Source organism: Mirounga angustirostris, unplaced genomic scaffold (genome assembly GCF_029215605.1).
Source record: "Mirounga angustirostris isolate CCGP_5_RB_7025 unplaced genomic scaffold, mMirAng1.0.hap1 SCAF_1, whole genome shotgun sequence".
NCBI classification, from domain to species: domain Eukaryota; kingdom Metazoa; phylum Chordata; class Mammalia; order Carnivora; family Phocidae; genus Mirounga; species Mirounga angustirostris.
The window spans coordinates 141,057,933-141,082,358 of record NW_026991709.1 but is presented as its reverse complement, the minus strand read 5'-3'; the positions used below and the strand labels follow the sequence as shown (position 1 = coordinate 141,082,358).

The following is a 24,426-nucleotide window of genomic DNA, read 5'->3' as shown; positions in this document are numbered from 1 at the left end:
AGATGCTTCACAGGTGACATCTAAAATACCTCTTCTTCTCAAACTATTCCAAAAAACTGAAAAGAGAGGAAAGCTTCCAAATTCATTCTATGAGGCCAGCATTATCCTGATACCAAACCAGACAAAGACACTACTAAAAAAGAGAACTACAGGCCAATATCCCTGATGAACACAGATGCAAAACTCCTCAGTAAAATACTAGCAAACTGAATCCAACAACACATTAAAAAAAATCATTGACCATGATCATGTGGAATTTACTCATGGGTTGCAAGGGTGGTTCTATATTTGCAAATCAATCAACAGGTTACATCACATCAATAAGACAAAGGATAAGAACCATATGATCATTTCAATAGACACAGAAAAAGCTTCTGGCAAAGTTCAACATCCATTCATGATAAAGATCCTCAACAAAGTAGGTTTAGTTGAACATATACTTCAACATAATAATGGCCATCTATGAAAACCCACCGCTAACATCATCCTCAATGGAAAAACATTGAGAGCTTTTCCCCTAAGGTCAAGAACAAACAAAGATGTCCACTCTCACCACCTCTATTCAATATAGGACTGGAAGTCCTAACCACAACAATCAGACAACAAAAAGAAAGAAAAGGCATCCAAATCAGTAAGGAAGAAGTAAAACTTTCACCATTTGCAGATGACATGATACTACATAGAAAAACCCGGAAAACACCACAAAAAACTACTAGAACTGATTGAAGTTGCAGGACACAAAATCAACGTACAGAAATCTGTTGCATTTCTATACACCAATAATGAAGCAGCAGAAAGAGAAATTAGGAAAACAATCCATTTACAACTGCACCCAAAATAAGAGACCAAGGAATAATTCTAACCAAAGGGGTGAAAGATGTGGACTCTGAAAACTATAAAACATTGATGAAAGAAATTGAAGACAACCCTAAGAAATGGAAAGATATGCCATGCTCATGGACTGGAGGCCCAAATATTGTTAAGATGTCTATACTACCCAAAGCAATCTACACATTTATGCAATCCCTATCAAAATACTAACAGCATTTTACACAGAACTAGAACAAAGAATTCTAAAATCTGTATGGAACCACAAAGACCCCAAATGGCCAAAGCAATCTCAAAAAAGAAAAGTAAAGCTGGAGGCAATGCAATTCTGGACTTTAAGTTATATTACAAAGTGGTAATAATCAAAACAGTATGGCACTGGCACAAAAATAGACACATAGACCAAAGGAACAGAACAGAAGACCCAGAAATAAACCTACAACTCTATAGTCAATTCATCTTCGACAAAGCGGAAAAGAATATCCAATGAGAAAGACTGTCTCTTCAACAAATGGTGTTGGGAAAACTGCAGCAACATACAAAAAAATGAAATTGGATCACTTTCTTACACCATACGCAAAAATAAATTCAAAATGGATGAAAGACCTAAATGTGAGACCTGGAACCATAAACATCCTAGAGGAGAACCCAGGCAGTAACCCCTCTGACATTGGCCATCGCAACTATTTTCTAAATATGTCTCCTGAAGCAAGGGAAACAAAAGCAAAAATAAATTATTGGGACTACATCAAAATAAATACCTTCTGCACACTGAAGGAAACAAGTAACAAAACTAAAAGGCAACCTACAGAATGGGAGAAGATATTCGCAAATGACATATCCAATAAAGGGTTAGTATCCAAAATATATACAGAACTTATAAAACTCAAACTCAAAAAACAAATAATCCAATTTAGAAATGGACCAAAGACACATACAGACATTTCTCCAAAGAAGACATCCAGATGGCCAACAGACAAATAAAAAGATACTCATCATCACTTACCATCAGGGAAATGCAAATCAAAACTACAATGAGATATCACCTCACACCTGTCAGAACAGCTAAAATCAAAAACATGAGAAACAACAGGTGTTGCTGAGGATGTGGAGAAAAAGGAACACTTGTGCACTGTTGGTAGGAATGCAAACTGGTGCAGCCACTGTGGAAAACAGTATGGACGTTCCTCAAAAAGTTAAAAATAAAACTACCTCATGATCCAGCAATCACACTACTGGGTATTTACCCCAAAAATACGAAAGTAATTCAAAGGGATACATGCACCCCTATGTTTACTGCAGCATTATTTACAATAGCCAAACTACGGAAGCAGCCCAAGTGTCCATGGATTGATGAACTGATAAAGAAGATGTGGTATATACATGCAATGGAGTATTACCCAGTCATAAAAAAAAAGAATGAAATCTTGTCATTTGCAACGACATGGATGGAGCTAGGGACTATTATGCCAAGTGAAATAAGTCAATCAGAGAAAGACAAATACCATATAATCTCACTCATATGTGTAATTTAAAAAATGAAACAAACCAGCAAAGGGGAAATAGACAAACCAAGAAATAGACCCTTAACTACAGAGAACAAACTGATGGTTACCAGAGGGGAGGTGAATGCGGGGATAGGTTAAATAGGTGATGGGGATTCAGAAGTGCACTTGTCAGTGATGAGCACTGGGTGATATATGGACTGTATTCAGCTGTATTTTACACCTGAAACTAATGTAACACTGTATGTTAACTGGAATTAAAATAAAAAAAGAGAAAATACTCATAACCCCCTTTCATGACTTTGTGCTGATCTGTATCTCCAGCCAGCAGTGTGAATACCTGCTTCTCCAAAGCCTCCTCCTTATACACGATACATGTTTTCTTATCCACAAAGACTTCATCCTGGACTTGATTAGACTTCTATACTTGTTTACCTTTTTCTTATTAGAGAACAGTTATATACAAGGAAATAAATCTTAAGTACAGCACTCCATGAAACAAAGTATACACACCTCTGCATCACAAACCAACAAAATACAGAACATTAAAAATCTTTCCAGTTAGTCCCACTCTCACCCTAATGGTGCAACCATCATTTGGATTAGTTTAGCCTATTCTAGAACATAGTTTTTTTAAAGTATGTACTTTTATATTTCTTTCATATTTTATTCAGAATAAAGTTTTGAGATTCATCTGTGTTGTAATGTATAACACGAGTTATTCAACTTTATTGTTGAAGAGTATTCCATTGTACTTGTACACCACAATTAGGCTATCCCTTCTCCTTTTGAGAAATACCTGGCTTATTTTCCATTTTTGGCTCTTATAAAAAATCTACCATAAGTATTATTATACAAAAATGAAACTAAGGTTGAAATTATTCGTTTCTCCTGGGTAGAGCTGCTGGGTCATTGTGGGCAGGTATGTGGTTAGTGAATATTTTCAGTGTTTTAACTGTGGGATCCTATCTCCCCTACAACGTATAGTGGGTAGCAGCTCAAAGTTTGGTGACTGAGTGGCTTGGAATTTGCTCCATAGGTAGTTTAGGACTGAGCCAGAGACACAGAGTTTATACACAATATAAGGCTCACCTTCTCTAGCTCTCAACTTGTTGGGATTTATGCTCTTTCCCTCTTCTTACACCATCACAAATAAATACAAAGTTTTCTAAGTAGTTACACTAAACCCTGTTTTTGGTCCTTCAGACCAGTAAGACTAAAGGGGTTTTTTTGTTTGTTTGTTTGGTCAGAGTTGCAGCCACCTTACAAGATGGAGACTCACCCCGTACTATTCTCTTCCTTCAGTGTGACTCCCCTCTGATTTCCAATTGCTTTTGTCTACACTCAAATGCCTTCATGTTGTTATTTTTACATTGTGTTCATAGTTTATAGTTGTTTTCTGCAGAGAGACATGTACAATAAGAGCTATTAGGCCATGCCAGAAGCTGAACTTCTCCATTATGAAATTTTAAGTCATATCAAGTTGGCAGGTTACATATAGTACTGTAGGTATGGTTTGCAATTCACCCACTGAAAGTGATGGCAAGTATTTTTCATGTTTAATAATATGTAATTTGTCAAAAAAAGAAATTGTGTCCTCTGCTCATTTTTTAAATTGGATATTTACCAATTCCTTACTGATAAGTCTTTATAAATTAAGGATAGCAAACCTTTGTCACATACGTTACAAGTATATTTTCCTTATTTGTGATCTATTATGTTTATATGACATATATGACATACAAAAAGTTTTATTTTTTTATATTTACAGTTTTGTATTATGAAATATAACATTTGATTCCTTAGAAAACACATGTTCATCATGGGAAATGAAAAAAAAAATCCATTCTATGAAAATAAAAATCACCTATCATTCTCCTTCTTCCTCCAATACCCTTTTATCGCTGTTTTTTAAAAACCAGTTATACTTCCAGTCATTTGGTAGTCTTGTGTAACATTATCTGCTGAAATTGAAGTTATATATAGTATATGACCCAGAAATCCCATTTCTCTGCTATAAATTATAGCACATTCATATAATGGTGCAATATAGCAATGAAAATGAAGGAACTATTACTCTATGCAAAAACATGGATGAATCTAACAAATATAATGTTGAGTAAAAGAATCCAGGCACAGAAGATCATATACTGTATGGTTCCATCTAAATTAAAGCACAGGCAAACTAATCTATGCAGTTCTCAGTCAAAAGGGTAGTTATTTTGGCAGAGCAGGAAAAGGACAGTGATTGGGAAGAGACCGAAAGAAGGGTGGCTTCTGGTAATTTCTATTTCTTGACTTCTACAGTGGTTACACATGTTTACTCTGTCATAATTCATCAAGCTATACATTTATAATTTGTGCATGTAGGATACAAAAAAGCTTAATGTTTTCATTCTGAAGAATATGAAAAAGCTATTCAGAGAAAAATAACCTATGATCCACCTTCTTCTCATGTTTCAGATACTTACTAAATTTTGTATATTTACTTTTTCTAACATATTTGTAATGGCATTAGAACTATACCATGTATATGATTTTATATAATGCCCTTTTACTTAGTGAATGAACATGTTCACATTTGTTAATGATCCTTCATAGACTCAACATATTTTGCTGAGTGATAGCTTTCATAAGATATAAAGTAATGGAAATCAAAAAGAGTTTCAATTCTAGTAAAAAATAATCAAAGAAGTACATATTGTTAACTGTTATAAAAATAAGGAAAACATTCAAGTTCAATGCATAAATTATGCTGTATGGGTATGACTGCATTTTTAATGAGCAAATGGTCTGTAGTTTGTGTAGGTATAGGGCTATAGCTCCAAAGTGTGCCACAGAAAGATCAGAAATGTTCCCAGAAAATGAAATAAAAATTCAAAATTGCTTAAGCTACAGGAAGAAAATAACTTTCCCATCTTGGTGAAGTCTAGGATAAATAATACACAGCACACACAATCCAGCAACAGAAAAGTATTAAATAGAAATAAACTAGCACATAGGCAAGAAAAAACTAATACTAGGCAAAGCATATAATCACCACCAAATCTACCACCTATGACAGACACAGCTAACTGATCTAATGACAGGTTTTTAAAATTTTATTTTATTATGTTAGTCACCATACATCACCAGTTGTCGATGCAGTGATCCATGATTCATTGTTTTCATACAACCCCCAGTGCTCCATGCAGTACGTGCCCTCCTTAATACCCATCACTGGGCTAACCCATCCTCCCACTCCCCTCCCCTCTAGAACCCTCAGTTTGTTTCTCAGAGTCCACAGTCTCTCATGGTTCATCTCTCCCTCCAATTCCCCCCATTTTTCCCTTCCTTCTCCTAATGTACTCCATGCCATTCCTTATGTTCCACAAGTAAGTGAAACCATATGATAATTGACTTTCTCTGCTTGACTTATTTCACTTAGCATAATCTCCTCCAGTCCCATCCATGTTGATGCAAAAGTTGGGTATTCATCCTTTCTGATGGCTGAGTAATATTCCATTGTATATATGGACCACATCTTCTTTATCCATTTGTCTGTTGAAGGGCATCTCGGCTCTTTCCACAGTTTGGCTATTGCGGACATTGCTGCTATGAACATTGGGGTGCATATCGCCCTTCTTTTCACATCTGTGTCTTTGGGGTAAATACCCAGTAGTGCAATTGCTGGGTAATGACATGGTTTTTGATTGATCCCCTTTGTAGTATGCTAGGCAGCCACTTCCAACTGATTAAAGTCAGCATAAGGTATATTTGCTATCTTTGACATAGTTAAATGGTATGTTAATGGAAGAGCACTAAACTGGGAATTAAGATACCTGGATTCTAATATCAACTGTGACATATTAACCAGTCACACCATACTGAAGAGGTAATTTAATCTATTTATTGTGGTATGAGATCATATCCTCATATTCCCCTCTGTGTTTGGAACCATTATTTTCCCTGTGAGTACTGAGGTATAGTTTGTTAAATTAACAAATCAGTGTAGTTATGATTTGCTCTGGAAAGGAAATGGTCTATGTGGAATCTTAAAGGAAAACCAAGAAATAAAAATGTCAGTTTTTGATACCAGAACTATTGCAGTTGCATAAACATTCTATTCCCTTGTTTCCTTTTAAAATAATTTTTACCACTGTTTAATACAGCAGTTTCAAACTTAGATGTCTACTAGACACCTCAGAGTTAACATGTCCAAAACTAAACTCTTAATCCATCAATCACCAAAAACTAAACTAAACTAATAATATTTCTCCACACACATTCTTCCTCATCTCTGGTCACTACAGTCCCATCCTTTTACTTGTTCAGGACAAATAACAGGAAGTTATCTCTTTCATGTTGCCTCTACTTTCAAAATATATCTCAGATGTGCTCATCCTCATCTCCATTGCTACCACCCTTTTAATCCACCATCGCGTCCTTAACCTGTGTCCCTGATTCTCCCCTTGACCCTAATGCATTTACACTTAGCACAACAATGAGTGATGCTACTGAATAGTAAACCAGACCCTGTCTCTTTCAACTGCTCTAAACCATCCAATGTCTTGCCATTTCTCTCCTTAGTACCTACAGATCCTCAGTACCTGTAAGACCCAAAAGGATTCTACCCCCAATTCCTTTGCTGACCCCTTCACTTTTCACTCTTCTCCTCCCTCATTCTACCTTGCCACAGTGACCTTTTAGGTGTTCCTCAAACAGGCCAGCTTCGTCTAGTGCCTCAAGGTCTGCAGGTACTGTTTACATCACTCTGCCCAGAGATAGCTGCACATCTCACTCCTTCACCTCTTTCACGAATTTTGTCCAAATGTCACTTTCTCAGTGAGAACTATACTGACCACCTATTAGAACCTGCAGTCCTGGGGCGCCTGGGTGGCTCAGTCAGTTAAGCATCCAACTCTTGGTTTCGGCTCAGGTCATGATCTCAGGGTCGTGGAATTGACCCCCACAATGGGCTGTGCGCTCAGCACAGAGTCTGCTGGAGATTCTCTCCCTCTGCCCCTCCCCCTGCATGCACTTTCTTTCTCTCTCCAATTAAATAAAATCTTAAGAGGAAAGGAGGAAGGGAGGATGGGAGGGAGGAATGGAGGAAGGGAGGGAGGGAAGAAGGGAAGGAGGGAGGGACGAACTGCAATGCCATTCTAGCATTTTCCATGGCCCTTACTCAACTTTTTCTCCAGATCACTTATATTTACTTATAATAAACCTACAATATTTATCTCCCTCCTTCACTGAAACGTAAGGTCTGTAATGGTAGGAATTTTTGTCCGTTTCATTCACTGTTCATATAATGGTGGCTGGGAATTACTCAGTAAACATTCTGAATGACTATGTTCCATATAACCCTAATGTTCCATTCAAGTGCTTAAGGGAACCTGAAAATTCTGTTTCTGCTTGTAAAAATATATCTTTAGGGGCATCTGGGTGGCTCAGTTAAGTGTCTGCCCTCAGCTCAGGTCGTGATCCCAGGGTTGTGGGATCTCCCGGCTTCTCCCTCTCCTGCTCCCCCTGCTTGTGCTCTCTCTCTCTGTCAGGTAAATAAATAAAATCATATATATATGTATATCTTTAGTGATATAATAACTGGATAACACTAAAATATATGCAAATAGTACTACTGAATGCTAACATACTGGAGACAACCAATATGTTAAAATATGATGCCAGATAAACTTATTTAGGGGCCTCGGATCCAAATTTCTCTCATAGCTGTTTAATTGAATGATACTCCAAAAATCTGAATAAATCATAAGAAATCATTACTATTTAGACTACTATTTTTATACAATTTAGGATTTACTCTATATTTTGTATTCCTCAAAAAAGCAAGCCAGATCCTCTCAATAGATGCAGAAAAAGCATTTGACAAAGTACAGCATCCTTTCTTGATCAAAACTCTTCAGAGTATAGGCATAGAGGGTACATACCTCAATATCATAAAAGCCATCTATGAAAAACCTACAGCAAATATCATTCTCAATGGGGAAAAACTGAGAGCTTTCCCCCTAAGGTCAGGAACGCCGCAGGGATGTCCACTATCACCACTGCTATTCAACATAGTATTGGAAGTCCTAGCCACAGCAATCAGGCAACAAAAAGAAATAAAAGGCATCCAAATTGGCAAAGAAGAAGTCAAACTCTCACTCTTTGCAGATGATAGGATACTTTATGTGGAAAACCCAAAAGACTCCACCCCAAAACTGCTAGAACTCATACAGGAATTCAGTCAAGTGGCAGGATATAAAACCAATGCAAGAAGTCAGTGGCATTCCTATACACCAACAACAAGAAAGAAAGAGAAATTAAGGAGTCGATCCCATTTACAATTACACCCAAAACCATAAGATACCTAGGAATAAATCTAACCAAAGAGGCAAAGGATCTGTACTCAGAAAACTATAAAATACTCATGAAAGAAATTGAGGAAGACACAGAGAAATGGAAAAACCTTCCATGCTCATGGATTGGAAGAACAAATATTGTGAAGACGTCAATGCTACCTAGAGCAATCTACACATTCAATGCAATCCCCATCAAAATACCATCCACTTTTTTCAAAGAAATGGAACAAATAATCCTAAAATTCATATGGAACCAGAAAAGACCCCGCATAGCCAGAGGAATGTTGAAAAAGAAAAGCAAAGCTGGTGGCATCACAGTTCCAGACTTCAAGCTTTATTACAAAGCTGTCATCATCAAGACAGTTTGGTACTGGCACAAAAATCAATGGAACATAATAGAGAGCCCAGAAATGGACCCTCAACTCTATGGCCAACTCATCTTTGACAAAGCAGGAAAGAATGTCCAATGGAAAAAAGTCTCTTCAACAAATGGTGTTGGGAAAATTGGATAGCCACATGCAGAAGAATGAAACTGGACCATTTCCTTACACCACACACAAAAATAGACTCCAAATGGTTGAAAGACCTCAATGTGAGACAGGAGTCCATCAAAATCCTAAAGGAGAACACAGGCAGCAACCTCTTCGACCTCAGCCACAGCAACTTCTTCCTAGAAACATCGCCAAAGGCAAGGGAAGCAAGGGCAAAAATGAACTATTGGGACTTCATCAAGATAAAAAGCTTTTGCAAAGCAAACAGTCAACAAAACCAAAAGACAACCGACAAAATGGGAGAAGATATTTGCAAATGACATATCAGATAAAGGGCTAGTATCCAAAATCTATAAAGAACTCATCAAACTCAACACCCAAAGAACAAAGAATCCAATCAAGAAATGGGCAGAAGACATGAACAGACATTTTTCCAAAGAAGACATCCAAATGGCCAACAGACACATGAAAAAGTGCTTAATATCGCTCGGCATCAGGGAAATCCAAATCAAAACCTCAATGAGATACCACCTCACACCAGTCAGAATGGTTAAAATTAACAAGTCAGGAAACGACAGATGTTGGCGGGGATGCGGAGAAAGGGGAACCCTCCTACACTGTTGGTGGGAATGCAAGCTGGTGCAGCCACTCTGGAAAACAGTATGGAGGTTCCTCAAAAAGTTGAAAATAGAGCTACCATACGATCCAGCAATTGCACTACTGGGTATTTACCCCAAAGATACAAAAGTAGGGATCTGAAAGGGTACGTGCACCCCGATGTTTATAGCAGCAATGTCCACAATAGCCAAACTGTGGAAAGAGCCAAGATGTCCATCGACAGATGAATGGATAAAGAAGATGTGGTATATAAATACAATGGAATATTATGCAGCCATCAAAAGGAATGAGATCTTGCCATTTGCAACGATGTGGATGGAACTGGAGGGTATTATGCTGAGTGAAATAAGTCAAACAGAGAAAGACATGTATCATATGACTTCACTGATATGAAAAATTCTTAATCTCAGGAAACAAACTGAGGGTTGCTGGAGTGGGGGGTGGGGTGAGAAGGATGGGGTGACTGGGTGATAGACACTGGGGAGGGTATGTGCTCTGGTAAGCGCTGTGAATTGTGCAAGGCTGTTGAATCTCAGATCTGTACCTCTGAAACAAATAATGCAATATATATTAAGAAAAAAAAAAAAAAAAGAAGGTAGCAGGAGGGGAAGAATGAAGGGGGGGAAATCGGAGGGGTAGACGAACCATGAGAGACGATGGACCCTGCAAAACAAACTGAGGGTTCTAGAGGGGAGGGGGGTGGGAGGATGGGTTAGCCTGGTGATGGGTATTGAGGAGGGCACGTTCTGCATGGAGCACTGGGTGTTATGCACAAACAATGAATCATGGAACACTACATCTAAAACTAATGATGTAATGTATGGGGATTAACATAACAATAAAAAATTTTTAAAAAAGCAAGCCAGAAAAATGAACTGGAAGAGATACATACTAGGCTACAACTGTAATCTACAACATCTGATTTAAAATTTGCTTCATGAAAATAATGCAACATTGTTTCCATATGTTCACTCTGTAAATGTAACAAAATTAAACATACTACAATAAAAATACTGCTTTTATCTGTTTTATACATTACAGTTCCAAGCAAATTCTAGCCCCCTGTAAAAAGGAACTGATTATTTTTGAAATGGTTCAAAATCTAAATGCATTCCAGAGTGTTGTACAAACCAGATTTCCCCTTTGTCTTTCCAACAGACAGGATTCTTCTAAGAATGTATTTCAGTCAAAATATAATTATTTGTGAGTATTTGCAAAAAGTTAACCACTCATCTGCTTTGATTATCTGGAAAGAATGTCAATTACAACTCAAGGATCATCAGTTAGCTGAAGTGAAATGTGATTTTGTACTCAGATTTTATAAACAAGGGATGGTACTGTTTAAAGACCATATTTAATTTTGGATTAATTTCTCGTAAGATAGAAGAATTTAAAACTATTACAGCAAAATCATTGAAAGGTGAGGCCTAGGAAAACTAGGGAAATAATAAAAATTTGTTAATGAAGTAATCACAGAACAGTTAGCTCATATTTTATGTTAATATTTATTCATCTTAACAATATTCCTAAGTTTCAAGTCACATAATTCTTTGCTTTTGTGTTCAAATGTAGACTTTTCACACTTATACCTTCAAAAATAAGCTGCATAAATTAGTTGTTTGAGATATTAAATTCATCTGTCCTGACAAAACTCCCTGCTAATTTAGTCATTTAAAGATTTAGCATTTAAAGATTTAACTTACTTCTAAAACTAAAACAGACTACATCTCTCTCAGTGAGAAGAAAACTAACCAATTTATTCAAGATTACTTAGGTACAATTATAATTACAAAATTGCCCTGTTATTCAAAAACAAGAAATCGTAATAAGCCATTAAGTCTTACAATACAGGTATGAATTAACAAACATAACTGAGAACCACTATATCAATAAGTAATGACCACTATATACTTGGGTCAGTTGTTTTTAAAAATAATTCAGCTGTATTTGTCAGATATAGGTCTATTACTCATCATGCCATGACTTTAGGCCTGAGAGGCATACATAAGTACTTACTGGCAATTAAGTTGTATTATGTCCATGTGCAGAAAGGGGTGAACAGGGCAGGCCTGATGCTGCTATCTTTAGAAAAGCCTGTTTGCAAGGTTGGCCTTTAGCTGGTGTCTAACAACTTGGATTTTGGGAGTGTTCCCATCGTTCCCTAATTGCTAAGAGTGGCTTACTGTGTCTAAACTGTTTGTGCAAACCATATGGTTTATGCTGAACACCTGCTTTCCTTATGGAAGTCTTGAAATTTTGGTAATGCTAACCAAAGGATGCCCATGTGACCAGCTCCTAATAAAAACTCTGAGGACAAAGTCTCTAATGAGTTTCCCTAGTACACAACATTTCACACATGCTGACACAATTCCACACTGGAGGAATTAAGCACATCCTGAGTGACTCTACTGGGAGAGGGCTTGTGGAAGCTTGCGCCTGGTTTCCTCTGAACTTCATCTGATGTGCCTTTTCCCTTTGGCTGTAATAAATCTTAGCCATGAGTATGAATAGGTGATGAGTCCAGTGCAAGGCCAAAGAAGGGGAACTGTACCTGCTCTTTACATTTCTTAGAGTACATAACCTACTCTTATACATAACAGATATGCATCATATTTGGTGATTTTATGTATTTCACCCTCCTAGTATATCCAAGTTAGTTATCTCCACTTCAGTGTTAGTTAACACTGGTGAACTGTTAAATGGCAAAAATATACGTGGTGATAACAGCACCATTCAAACAACAAAGGAAAAGTTTTTGGCAGATACAAGTAATGCAGTTGGATAAAAGACTGATTTCTTTGACCATCTGCAGTCTGCAGTCCTCCAATTTGTTTTAATAATGTTTTAATGTTTACAGGATCGCCTGTAAACATCCTAAAGAATATCCAAAGCATTCCTAATTTGATTTTTTTATCAGTTCATATTATCTTTCGAATTTATAAAATGTAACGTATTTAATTGCATGTGACTGACAGAAGAAGACAGGCATTTTATCTTAACTACAGATCTGCGAGGTCTCAAAGAAATGAACAATCCGTGCTTCCTTATGCTTTATAGAATTCCTTTAGAACTAACCCCACCTATATTGGGCAAAAGATCAAAAAGACTGCTGTAGAAGACACTAATACAAAAGAAACATTAAAATAAGGTAAAAGAAAGCCCAAAGGATGAAAGGAGTTAGTAAGCAGCAGATACATCTAGGTTAAAGAGAGCTCCAGGCCATCCCTGATGATAGGGTACTTCTTTGGTCTTGATGGGTCATAGAAACAAGAAAAAAAAAGTTATTTTTAAATCTAACTTCGGTATTCAACATGGAAGCTTTATATCAAATGCCAACTATGCAATTCAAAAAAAGCAGCAAAATATAATGAATTTTTACAAAACAGTAATTCAGTGACTCTTTCTCTCATGGACTATTTCCACAAGAAAAACTGTAACACGAGACTGCATACTTTACTTATATGCATTATATAAGTGTATATATGACAAACTATATATATATATAACATATGACACAGTATTACTAACATAGAAAATATAAATTAAATTAGCAAAGAGTTAAACATATGCAAAAAGTCATAGAATGAAAAGTAACCTCCAGAGGTCATCAAACCATCTTCCTAAAACATCATAAGTTGGTAACTCCCAGATCCAAGAAAAGCAATGATTCCACCATCACACTTGATGGAAGAGAATTTGTTTTGGCTTTTGGGAAATGGGAGACCTAGAGAGGCATGACATTCTAGAATTTTTCTTCAGTTTCATTCCCAACATAGTCAGTGTTCATTGTGTTAACATTTAAAAATACACTTTGGTAATTTTAGTGGCTCTATTTACTGCCAATATCACTGGCAAAAGAAGAATACTATAAAATTTAGTTGTCTATCTAAACGAATTGATCACTTTCTTTTCTGTTGATATATACTCTACCAACAGTTTATAATCTTATCTAAGTGTATATAACAAGATCAGCATTCTCAATTCTGTATCTAATCTCTAAGTCAAGCCACCTTTACTCATCAAATCAAAGTTAAATTCCAAAAGAAAAGGTGATGAGTACTATTTTTCTACGCAAAACAAACAAAAAACAAAAAAAGTGTATTTTATAAAGACAAAGATTGTCAAGTTGACACCAGTTTAATATGTTACCCAGAAGCTGAGATTTTGTTTCTGGTTATAGTTTTCATTATTTGAAATCACAGTTACTGTGACTTTATAAAAATTCACTGCAGAATAAGAATTCTGAATTGTAAATGAAAATTAAATTTTAGAAGTATTAAGGCATATAACAATGAAACATTCTAAATATTACTGGCTACTTAAGACAAATTTTAATTGTGTTTAAACATAAGACAAAATATGCAACTCAGACTAAATCAGTGTATAGTAAAAACCAATAGTATATATATAGATAATGAAGGTATCATGCAAACTGGTTAAAAATTATAATGAAGAGAGAACTAGTAAGAATATAGCAACCTGGCTGAAATTGATATTCATTAGGGTACTCTTCACATCAATAGGGAGCATTTGGACTCTGTGGTCTTTATCAGTGTCCCAGCTGGTAATGGTTGAAGGTTAATGCCTTACCCCATTCTGTTCAATTTTCTATCCTAATTAGCCCTCCAAATCTATAGCTGTGAGCACCAAGTGTCTGTGCTCAAAAGAAACTAATTAATGCTAGCAAATTAGATCAAGTCCAAAGATCCAACAGCCAAACTCTTAGTTAAATGCTCCTTGTTAATAGGAAGTGTAGCTGTCAATAACTGCTGTTGGTGACTATAATGAGGCATCTTTCTTTCATTGAAAGTGATTTCATTTCTCTTTGTCCTTGGAAAAGCTGTTCCATTCCCTTCACAAACCTAAGTTGCTGGCTGTGTGACCCAGTTCTTATGATCAGCTGGGTTGAAATGACATGCAAAAAATTAAACAGAAAAGCTTTCCTACATAATCAGGTTTAAGGCATTTAGCAGAAAGTCAGATCACTTATTAAAATTCCTGTATCTTTACCCAAGAGCTATACACATAATGCTTTTATATAAATTCCTACAATTATTTAATAAAGCAAAGGCTATAAGTAGTAAATAAGCTACAAGGGAAGTGTCCTGATTCTAAATTACATCTTATTGTTCAGTTCAAATGTAGCTCTTCTGCTGCTGCTTAATACCAATGTATGCTCTTTACTAAATCACATGATTAAGCAAGAATACTAAAGAGTACTGTTTTATAATCAATTTTAGATTCTCTAACACTGTTTTAGACCATATGGCCTAAAAAAAAAAAATCAATATATTATTATCTATAAAAGATTCAAATATTCAAAAATCAATTGTTATAACATGTTCTAATAGGGATAAATGCATTGCAATAACCCAAGCAGATGTCAAATTTTAAGACGGTTTCAGTCTTCAGAAGATTTTAAGTATATTAAAAAAACTTAACCAATCAACAAACATCCTAAACAACTTAACTTCTGATAAAGAAGCAAAAAATAAACATTTTTTCTGTACCACTCATTATATGATAGTCGTTGTGCAACACAAACTTATAAATATTTTAAAGTTATACTCTATTTCTTTCATTTAAAAAAACCCAAAACAGTTTCACTATCTATGAGTAAGCAAAGGCAGTTCTGAAACCCAAACCCAATTTTGCATTTTCATCTGAATCATGTGAGTAAAGCTTTTTTCATTCTAAATATCAGAATAATGTGTTAAAAACAGCATAAATACAGCTCATATTTATAACTTTGAGCCAATATATCAGTAATAAGTAAATTTTCCTGGTAGGGAAATTTTAGCCCTATAATTTCACCACACATTGATTTTTATCCTCCCTCACCTGAGTCAGGACAGGTATTTTTTTTTTTTTCAAGTTCTAAGGCAAGGGGAGAATTCTCTCTTCAGACTATCAGCATTACATCTGCCAATTCCAGCTTTGCACCGAGCCCTGTCTGCAGGTGGCAATGGGTTAGTTTCTCCTGACACCTGGGGGTGTGGGTGGAAGGAACCTTCCTTCCTGATTAAACAACTAATTCACAGTGAAAGCAAAACTAGTATCATAGAATGATACTAAGTAATTATTGATAACATTATTTATGGATGGATTTAACTTAAATCTTATGAATGGATTTGAAACTGGAATAGGTCATAATAAGTCATCTAAGAAACAGAAAGGACCATCACACAATGTCCATTCTGAGGAATTACTCTTCTTTTACTGCTTCAATCCATGGATTCCAAAGGTCATTCTCTGAGAACACCATCAGAGGGACAGAAATGTTCCTGGCATCCAAACATTACTGACATGGTCCCAAAACCACAGTTGACACAGCCTGGCTCCCCTGTAGAGAAACCTGCTGTGGAATTACAGCCCATCATCCTCACAAAGAATCACTGAGGTCCCTCAAGGAAGAAGACTACAGGGAAAGGTGAAGAAGGGAGACAGGAAACAGCCTACATCAGCAAAAATTATACTACTATTTCTTTTAGATGGCCATTCCAGGAGGTAGATTTGTTTAAAAAGACATTTCTACAGTAATATTGCCATCTGCTTTTCTAATGACCCTCCATATATGGCCTCATTTTTCACCTTCCACTGCTTTGTTTACATGTTTTCACTAAATATTATATACTAATCAAAAGCATCTCTCTAGATTTACAGAATACAGAAGTATCTCATGTTAAGAAACATTTTCTAAAGAAAATATGCGTACGTGGGTGCCTAATGCATGCATTTACATAAATATCTTCCATTTAGAAATGTAAAATATAGAAAAGTAAAAAAATAAAAAACAAAAAGACTCACTGTAAGTACTACTGAGATTCCATTAACAATTCAGTAATAGACAATGGCACCAAAGAAAATCACCTTAGAATATGTATCTATAAGAATATGTTGATGAAGAAAAAACAGGTACATGTTACATTTGAGGTTTCTCTTTCCCTATCAAAATCACCAGAATAACTTGTTTCTCTAAAATACTCATAACCAAGTTTTTCTCTATATATGTAACTGTACTTCTGGGAAAAAAATTTTTTACTAGTAATTTGGGAGAATATTTTTAAATTGTAAATGAATTGAACACCGTCTGGAAGTTCCAAAGCTGAAATACTGGTATCTCCGTGAAAGGGTGAGAAGCAATTCATACATATTAATTCATTCACTACTTGACTCTGAGGCTAAGGATTAAATTCAGATCATATTATAAAAAATGTATTTGATATTTATATGAATATTTGAATCTTACCTTGAACTCGTTCAGAACATCTCTCTCGGGCTTTTTCTCTCATTATTTTAGGAATCAAAACATCCTTTTCGACGTGTCTGAGATGCTGCCCTGGGGGGAAAAAAAAAGATCTTTCTTTAGTATAGTGAAGTCTCACGTAAATCACCAGTTTAGGGAAAAAATAAGCACTCTGGTTTACTCGAAATGAAAACCTATACAAATATACTAAAAACTGACTCTTACAACCTCATAAAATTGTGATTATTTTAGTCAGTAAAAATCATTCTAAGTATTTTTTATATACAACAGAAAAAAATGTGGGACACAAGCAGTATGTTTCTAAAAATTTCTACAAGCTATATTGCAACACTTGTATTTGATAACATATTCCATGCAGTCTTGTCAAAATTAAAGTCATAAACTAAAACATATAATTTTGGGGACGCCTGGGTGGCTCAGTCGGTTAAGCGGCTGCCTTCAGCTCAGGTCATGATCCGGGGGTCCTGGGATCGAGTCCCACGTCAGGATCCCTACTCATGGCAGGGAGCCTACTTCTCCCTTTCCCTCTGCCTGCCACTCCCCCTGCTTGTGCTCTTTGACAAATAAATAAAATAAAATCTTAAAAAAAAAAAAATAAAACATTATAATTTTCCTTCTTAATATAATCCACAAAAAAGATTTTTATCAATACAGAGATTCAAGGATAAATGAAGAGATCCAAGATTAAGAGACACATGAGTAGTTTCTCAACCCTGTAATAAGACTAGCCTAAGAAAGAACTAGCAGAAGAAAAAGTAGAACTACACGTGCATATAAAAACATAGCACATGAGACTTCTGTGCATTTTAAACAAAACAACCACAATTAGACTAAAACGGTAGACAGAGCACCTACTCCAGAGACCTACCAGCTCTTTAAATTAATAGAGTCCTGAAAAACAAAGGGTAGATGTCCTCAGAGAAACCAAATAATCAGGAATCTCTTTGAAAGACAAAAGGCAGATGAGATCAGATTAAAGGAGGTAATCATATACTCAAGACTTTTTGCCCAGGAAAAAACTGATGCCCAAAGTGGAGACTGCTCCATGCACTGAAGCAGCAAAAATGCGAAGAGACTTCCCTGAAGGATACCAAAACATTATTGGTTGAAATGCCTCCGTAGGAGCAAGTGGGTCACCTCTTCTGCTGCCTTTAGACCATGGGTAAAAGAAATAAATATGTGTATTTACCCCCAAAGGATCAGGAAGTTTCCCAGTATCTAGTGACACCTAGGAAAACCAGGAACCCCTAAACTTTTCCTGGTACTATGCAATTCTCAACCACCTCTGGATACAGGCAACTATGAACTGAGAGTATTTGCAGAGAGTGTAAAAGGGCATCTCAAAAAGCAAACAAAATCAACAACAGCCAAGAACCACCTAAATTGGGAGGGACAACACAGTTAAAGGGGGAAACCAAATGTAATTAATCAAGAAATACCCAAATCTTGGAGAGTTAAAAGAGTAAAAAAAAAAAAAGATTTTAAAGTATAATAAATAGACTGAGGCAAATAAAAAGACATGAGTCCTCAGAAAGAAATGGATTAGAGATTACCTACGTGAACTCTGAAGAAATATCTGAAGGTCAAAACTCCTAAAAGCTTCAAAAGGGAGAAAACAATATCCACACAGAGTATTGAGAATCAGATTTACATCACGTTTCACTGGCAAGACTTGGATACATGATGACAATGGAGAAATAACTTCAAAGCTCTGAGAGTGAATTACTTTACATCCAAGAGTTCCAAAGCCAATTAAGAGTGCAGTTAAAGATATTTTCAGGTATGTAGGGACTGAAACCTCTTGCAAATCCTACTGAAATGAAGTGACCCCTATTGTTGTGCAACAAGCCATCAATCAAACTTAGTGGTGTAAAACAATTTGTTATGCTTGGAGAGCCAACAGGCTAGAACTTCAGAAAGGTAAAGCAGAATTGACTCTTCTCTGCCTCACAGTATCTTGGGGCTTCCTCTAGGAAGAGTCAAATGATTGGCATTGGGCGCCTAGGTGGCTCAGTCGTTAAGCATCTGCCTTCAGCTCAGGTCATGATCCCAGGGTCCTGGGATCGAGTCCCACATCGGGCTCCCTGCTCCGCGGGAGGACTGCTTCTCCCTTCTCCCACTCCCCCTGCTTGTGTTCCTGCTCTCGCTATCTCTCTCTCTGTCAGATAAATAAATAAAATCTTTAAAAAAAAAAAAAAAGACTGGCATTGACATCAACAGCTGCAAAAGCTGAAGCTGGAGGATCTACTTTCAAGATGACTTCTTTTTTCACTTATGTATTTGATCTCTGGGCTGGAATGGCTGATGAATGGGCTCAGTGAGGACTGTAAACTAGAGCAGCTATGCATAGCTTCCCCATGGGGTTTGGCTTCTCACAGTGCAGCAGGTAGGTCCTGAGAGGGAGCAATCTAAGAAGGAATGTCTAGAGAGCAAGCAGTTCCAAGAAAACCAAGTGAAAGCAGTCTGGCCTTTCCTGACCCTGTCATAGAAGCCAGGAAGCAGCATTCCTACAGCACTACATTGATCAAGTCACTAAGGACAGGCTATACTCAAGTGCAGGGGAATGAAGACTCCATTCTTTCTTGCAAGGCCACATTACAGAAGAGCATGAGGAATGGAAGATAATGTTGTGACCTTCTTTGTAAAACAAAATGTGCCATAACAAGTAATAAAGAATATACCCTGATAAAATAAAAATGAATCCATGATGTACAAATGTGAAATATATAAAACATATTAGAAAAACATATTTAAATTTACATATTAAAATTGTAAAATACTTGAACCATATTATCAACTACTTTGACCCATTTACAGAATATTCCTCTTAATAACAGCTGAATATTAACCAAGATAAACCAGACTCTGTAATATGAAACAAACCTCAGTAAATTTAAAAGAATTCAACTCATACAAAGTATGTTCCCTGACACCAATGTAATTAAGTTAAAAATCAGTAACAGAAAAATGTCTTGATAATCTCCAAATATTTGGAAACTAAATAACACACTTTTAAATAACCCATGGGTCTAAGAAATCAAAAGGGAAATAAAGTATTTTGAAATAAATGAAAATGAAAGTAAAACCTATAATTTGTGTGATGTAGTTAAAACAGTACTGAGAGGAAAATCTGTAGCACTAAGAGCCCACACTTAAGAAGGATGGTCTTAAATCAATGACATAAGCTTCCACCATGAGAAACCAGAAAAAGAATAAACTAAACACAAAATAAATAATAAAGATCAAAGTCAAAATCAGTAAACTGGAAAATAAAATAATAGAAGAAAGGAAACCAAAGCTGATTCTTTGCAAAGATTATTAAAATTGATAAGTCACTAGCCAGGAAAAAAAAGAGATATCACAAACATTAGAAATGACACAGTTTTAAATGATAATAATCTTTTCAAATATTTTTTTAAATGTAGACCAATAAAATAAACAGCACAAACAACCAAAGGTAACTCAAGAAGACGGAGATAGATAACCACGATAGCCCTGTATCTACTGAGGAAATTGAATCTGTATTTAAAAGCTTTCTCCCAAAAAATAATTCCAGACATAGGTAGCCTCATGTGAATTTGACCAAACATTTAAAAAAGAAATAATACCAATTCCATACAAACGCTTACAGAAAATTGAAGTTTACCCTGATACCAAAACCAGGCAAAGACATTACAAGAAAACTACAATCCAATATCTCATCAACATAGATGCAAAAATTTTAATGAAAAATTAGCAAATTAAATCCAATAATATAAAAAAGGATACTACATCATGACTAAATAAGGTCTATCCTAGGATTGCAAGATTTACTTAACATTCAAAAATTGATAAATGTAATGCAACAGACTAAAAAGCTAAAAAAGGAAAAACACATGGTTATAATAGACACAGAAGATACATCTGACAAAATCCAACAACCATTCCTAATAAAATCTTCCAGTAAAGTAGAAACAGAAGGAAATTTCCTAGACATGATAAATAACAGCTACAGAAAAAAACCCACTAACATATTTATTAGTGAACACCAAAAGTTTTCCCCCCAAAATAGGGAACAAGGTAAAGAAGTCTGCTTTTGCCACTTCTATTTAACATTATACTTGATGTTCTAGACAGTGTAATAAAGTAAGAAAAATAAAAGGCTTCTGGATTGAAAAGAAATAAAACTGTAGCTATTCAAAGGTAATATGATCATCTATCTAGAAAATTCAATAGAATCTACAAAAAAAGCTACTAGAACGAATCAATGAGTTCAGCAAGGTTTCCAGATATATGATTAATATACAAAAATCAAATGGAGATGACATTATTAAAAAATAGCTTTTTAAAAAATGAACAAAGGCTCAGGGACCTGCAAGACCAAAAAAAAGAAATCTAGCACTTATTTTACCAGAGTCTCAGGAAAAAGGAAAAAGAATGCAGAGACAAAAAAATATTTGAAGAAATAATAGCTGAATCCTTTCCATATGAGGAAAAGACATAAACCTATTAAGAAAAACAGTTAAAAACCCCAAAAAACACACACCTAGACACATCACAATCAAACTTCTGAAAATGAAAGGCAAAGAAAAATCTTCAAAGCATCAGAGAGAAATAAAGGACAAAGATTCAAAAGACAAAGGATTTCTCATCAGAAACTACAGACGTCAGAAGGAAGTGCATAATATTTTCAAGTACTAAAGAAAAGAACTGTCAATCAAGAATTCTATATCCATCAAACATCCTTTAGGATTGAAGATAAAATAAAGACAACTCAGATGAAGGGAAGCTAAGGTAATTTCTTGCAAGCAGACCTACTTTCAAAGAATGGCTAGAGGAAGTTATTCAAACAGGAAGGATATGATAACAAGAGGTAACTCAGAACAACAGGAATGAAGAAAAGGCAACAGAAAGGTAAATAAACTACTCTTGAGTTTTAAATATTATTTTTGACAGAAGCAAAAATCATAGCATTCTCAATGTATATAGAGGTAATATTAAGGATGACTATACCATAAAGGGGAGACGGTAAAGCAACTTTGGTGATAGCAAGATTATCTATATTCCACTTAAATGATAAAATGTTCACACTGGGAGACCGTAATAAACTATGTACATACAGTGTAATCTTTAAAACAACCACTAAAAAAAAATTTTTTTAAACACTAGATAAATCAAATGGAGTATCAACAAATTGAAAGTATTTTCTCTGACCATAATGGAATCAACTAGATACCAAGAACAAAAAGTAGCAGGAAAATCTCCTAACACTTGGAAACTAAATAGCACTCTTCTAAATAATTCATAGATCAAAGAAGAAGTATCAAGGAGAGTAGAAGAATACAATGACCTGAATGAAAATAAAAACAAAATTTACTAAAGGTTCTAAGACAAAGCTAAAGCAGTGCTTGTAGTGCAATTTATAGCAATAAATGTTCACATTTAAGAAGAAAGTCTCAAACTAATAATCTGTGCTTCTATCTGACAAAATTAGAGAAAGGACAAAAAGAACCTAAAACAAGCAAATAAAAAAATAAAAATAAGAGCAGAATTCAGTAAAATTGACAACAGGGAAACAAATGAGATAATCATACTCAAGTGTTTTTGTTGTTGTTTTAGAAAAATCAATAAAATTGGCCCAGATGGCTTCACTGACAAAGTCTCTGAAATATTTATAAGACAAATAGCACCAACTCTATAGTCTCTTCCCAGTATATTTTATGAGATCAGCATTACTCTAATATCAAAAGCAAAGGCAGTATTAAAAAGACAAAAAAAAAAAAAAAAAAAACACAGACCAATATTCCTCATGAATATAGACTCAAAAATTCTCAACAAAGTATTAGCAAATCGAATCCAGCAATATAGAAAAAGAAAAATACACCATATCAAGTTGGATTTATTCCAAGATACAAGGTTGGTTCACTATTTGAAAATCAATCAATGTGATCTATCATATTAAGTCTAAAAAAAGAAAACCATATGATTACATCAACTGAAGGAAAAAATTTAATAAATACCATTCATTAAAAACAAACAAAACTTTCAATAATAAAAAGGAACTTCTTCAAGCTACAGAGTGTCTGCAAAAATCCTATAGCTAAAAAGTCCTATACCACACTTAATGTAAAACACTCAATGTTTTCCTTGTAAGAAGAGGAACATGGAGTAAAACTGCATACAACTATACACAAACATATGCATGTATATAAAAACTGGTGAAAACTGAAGAGATCTATATTCTAGGTATAGTATTATACCAACTTCCGTGTCCTGCTTTTGATTTTTTTTTAATTTAGTTTAGTTTTACTATGTTATGTTAGTCACCATACAGTACATCATTAGTTTTTGATGTACTGTTCCATGATTCATTGTTTTCATTTAACACCCAGTGCTCCATGCAATACGTGCCCCCTTAATACCCATCACCGGGCTAACCCATCCCCCTCCCCCCTCCCCTCTAGAACCCTCAGTTTGTTTCTTGGAATCCACAGTCTCTCATGGTTCGTCTCCCCCTCCAATTCCCCCCACGTCATTTTTCCCTTCCTTCTCCTAATGTCCTCCATGCTATTCCTTATGTTCCACAAATACTGCTTTTGATATTATACTACAGTTATACAAGAGACCACCATTGAGGGAAGCAGCATGAAGGGCATGTAGGACTTTCTATAGTATTTTTTGCAACTTCCTGTGAGTCTCTAATGGTTTCAAAATAAAAAGTTAAAGGAAAAAAACTTCTATAAGAAATCATAGGGGAAAATCTTCATGACCCAGCATTAAACAAAGAGTTGTTATACATGACACTAACTCATGATCCATAAAAGAAAAAAAAAAACAATAAATTCAAACTTCATCCAAATTAAAACTTTCACTCTACAAAAACTGCTCTTAGGAAGATAAAGACAAGCCACATAGTGGGAAAAAATTATTCACAAATTTCATACCTGATAAAGGACTTGCATCCAATATATAAAGGCTTTTTTAAACTTCAACAGTAAGAAAACAATCCATTTGGAAATGGGCAAAAGACTTGAACAAACACTATACAAGGAGATATAAGGATAGTGAAGAAACGTTAAGAGATGCTTAACTCATTAGTCATTGGGGAAATCCAAAATAAAGTTACAAAAGTTACCATTAAAGACGTATTAAGATGGCTAAAAGAAAAAAAGTAATAATACTAACAAGGATGCAGAGTAACTGGATCTCTTAGACATTCCCAGTGGGAACATTAAATGGTGTATAGGCACTCTGGAAGATAATCAGGCAGTTTCTTATAAAGTTAAACATACATTTACCATATAACCCAGCAAACACACTCATCAGGATTTATTCAAGAAATGAAAATATGTTCACACAAAAACCTGTGCACAAATGTTCACTGTGGCTTTACC

At 35.3% G+C, this 24,426-nt stretch overlaps 1 protein-coding gene across 1 annotated transcript in view; it reads right to left on the bottom strand.

Moving 5' to 3' along the window:
* CMC1 (C-X9-C motif containing 1) overlaps positions 1–24,426 on the bottom strand; it is a 93,264-nt gene that overhangs the window by 43,820 nt on the left and 25,018 nt on the right. The window contains exon 2 of the mRNA XM_045903917.3: positions 17,036–17,125. Within this exon, the coding sequence (XP_045759873.1) occupies positions 17,036–17,125 (90 nt within the window). The remainder of the gene's footprint in view (positions 1–17,035; positions 17,126–24,426) is intronic.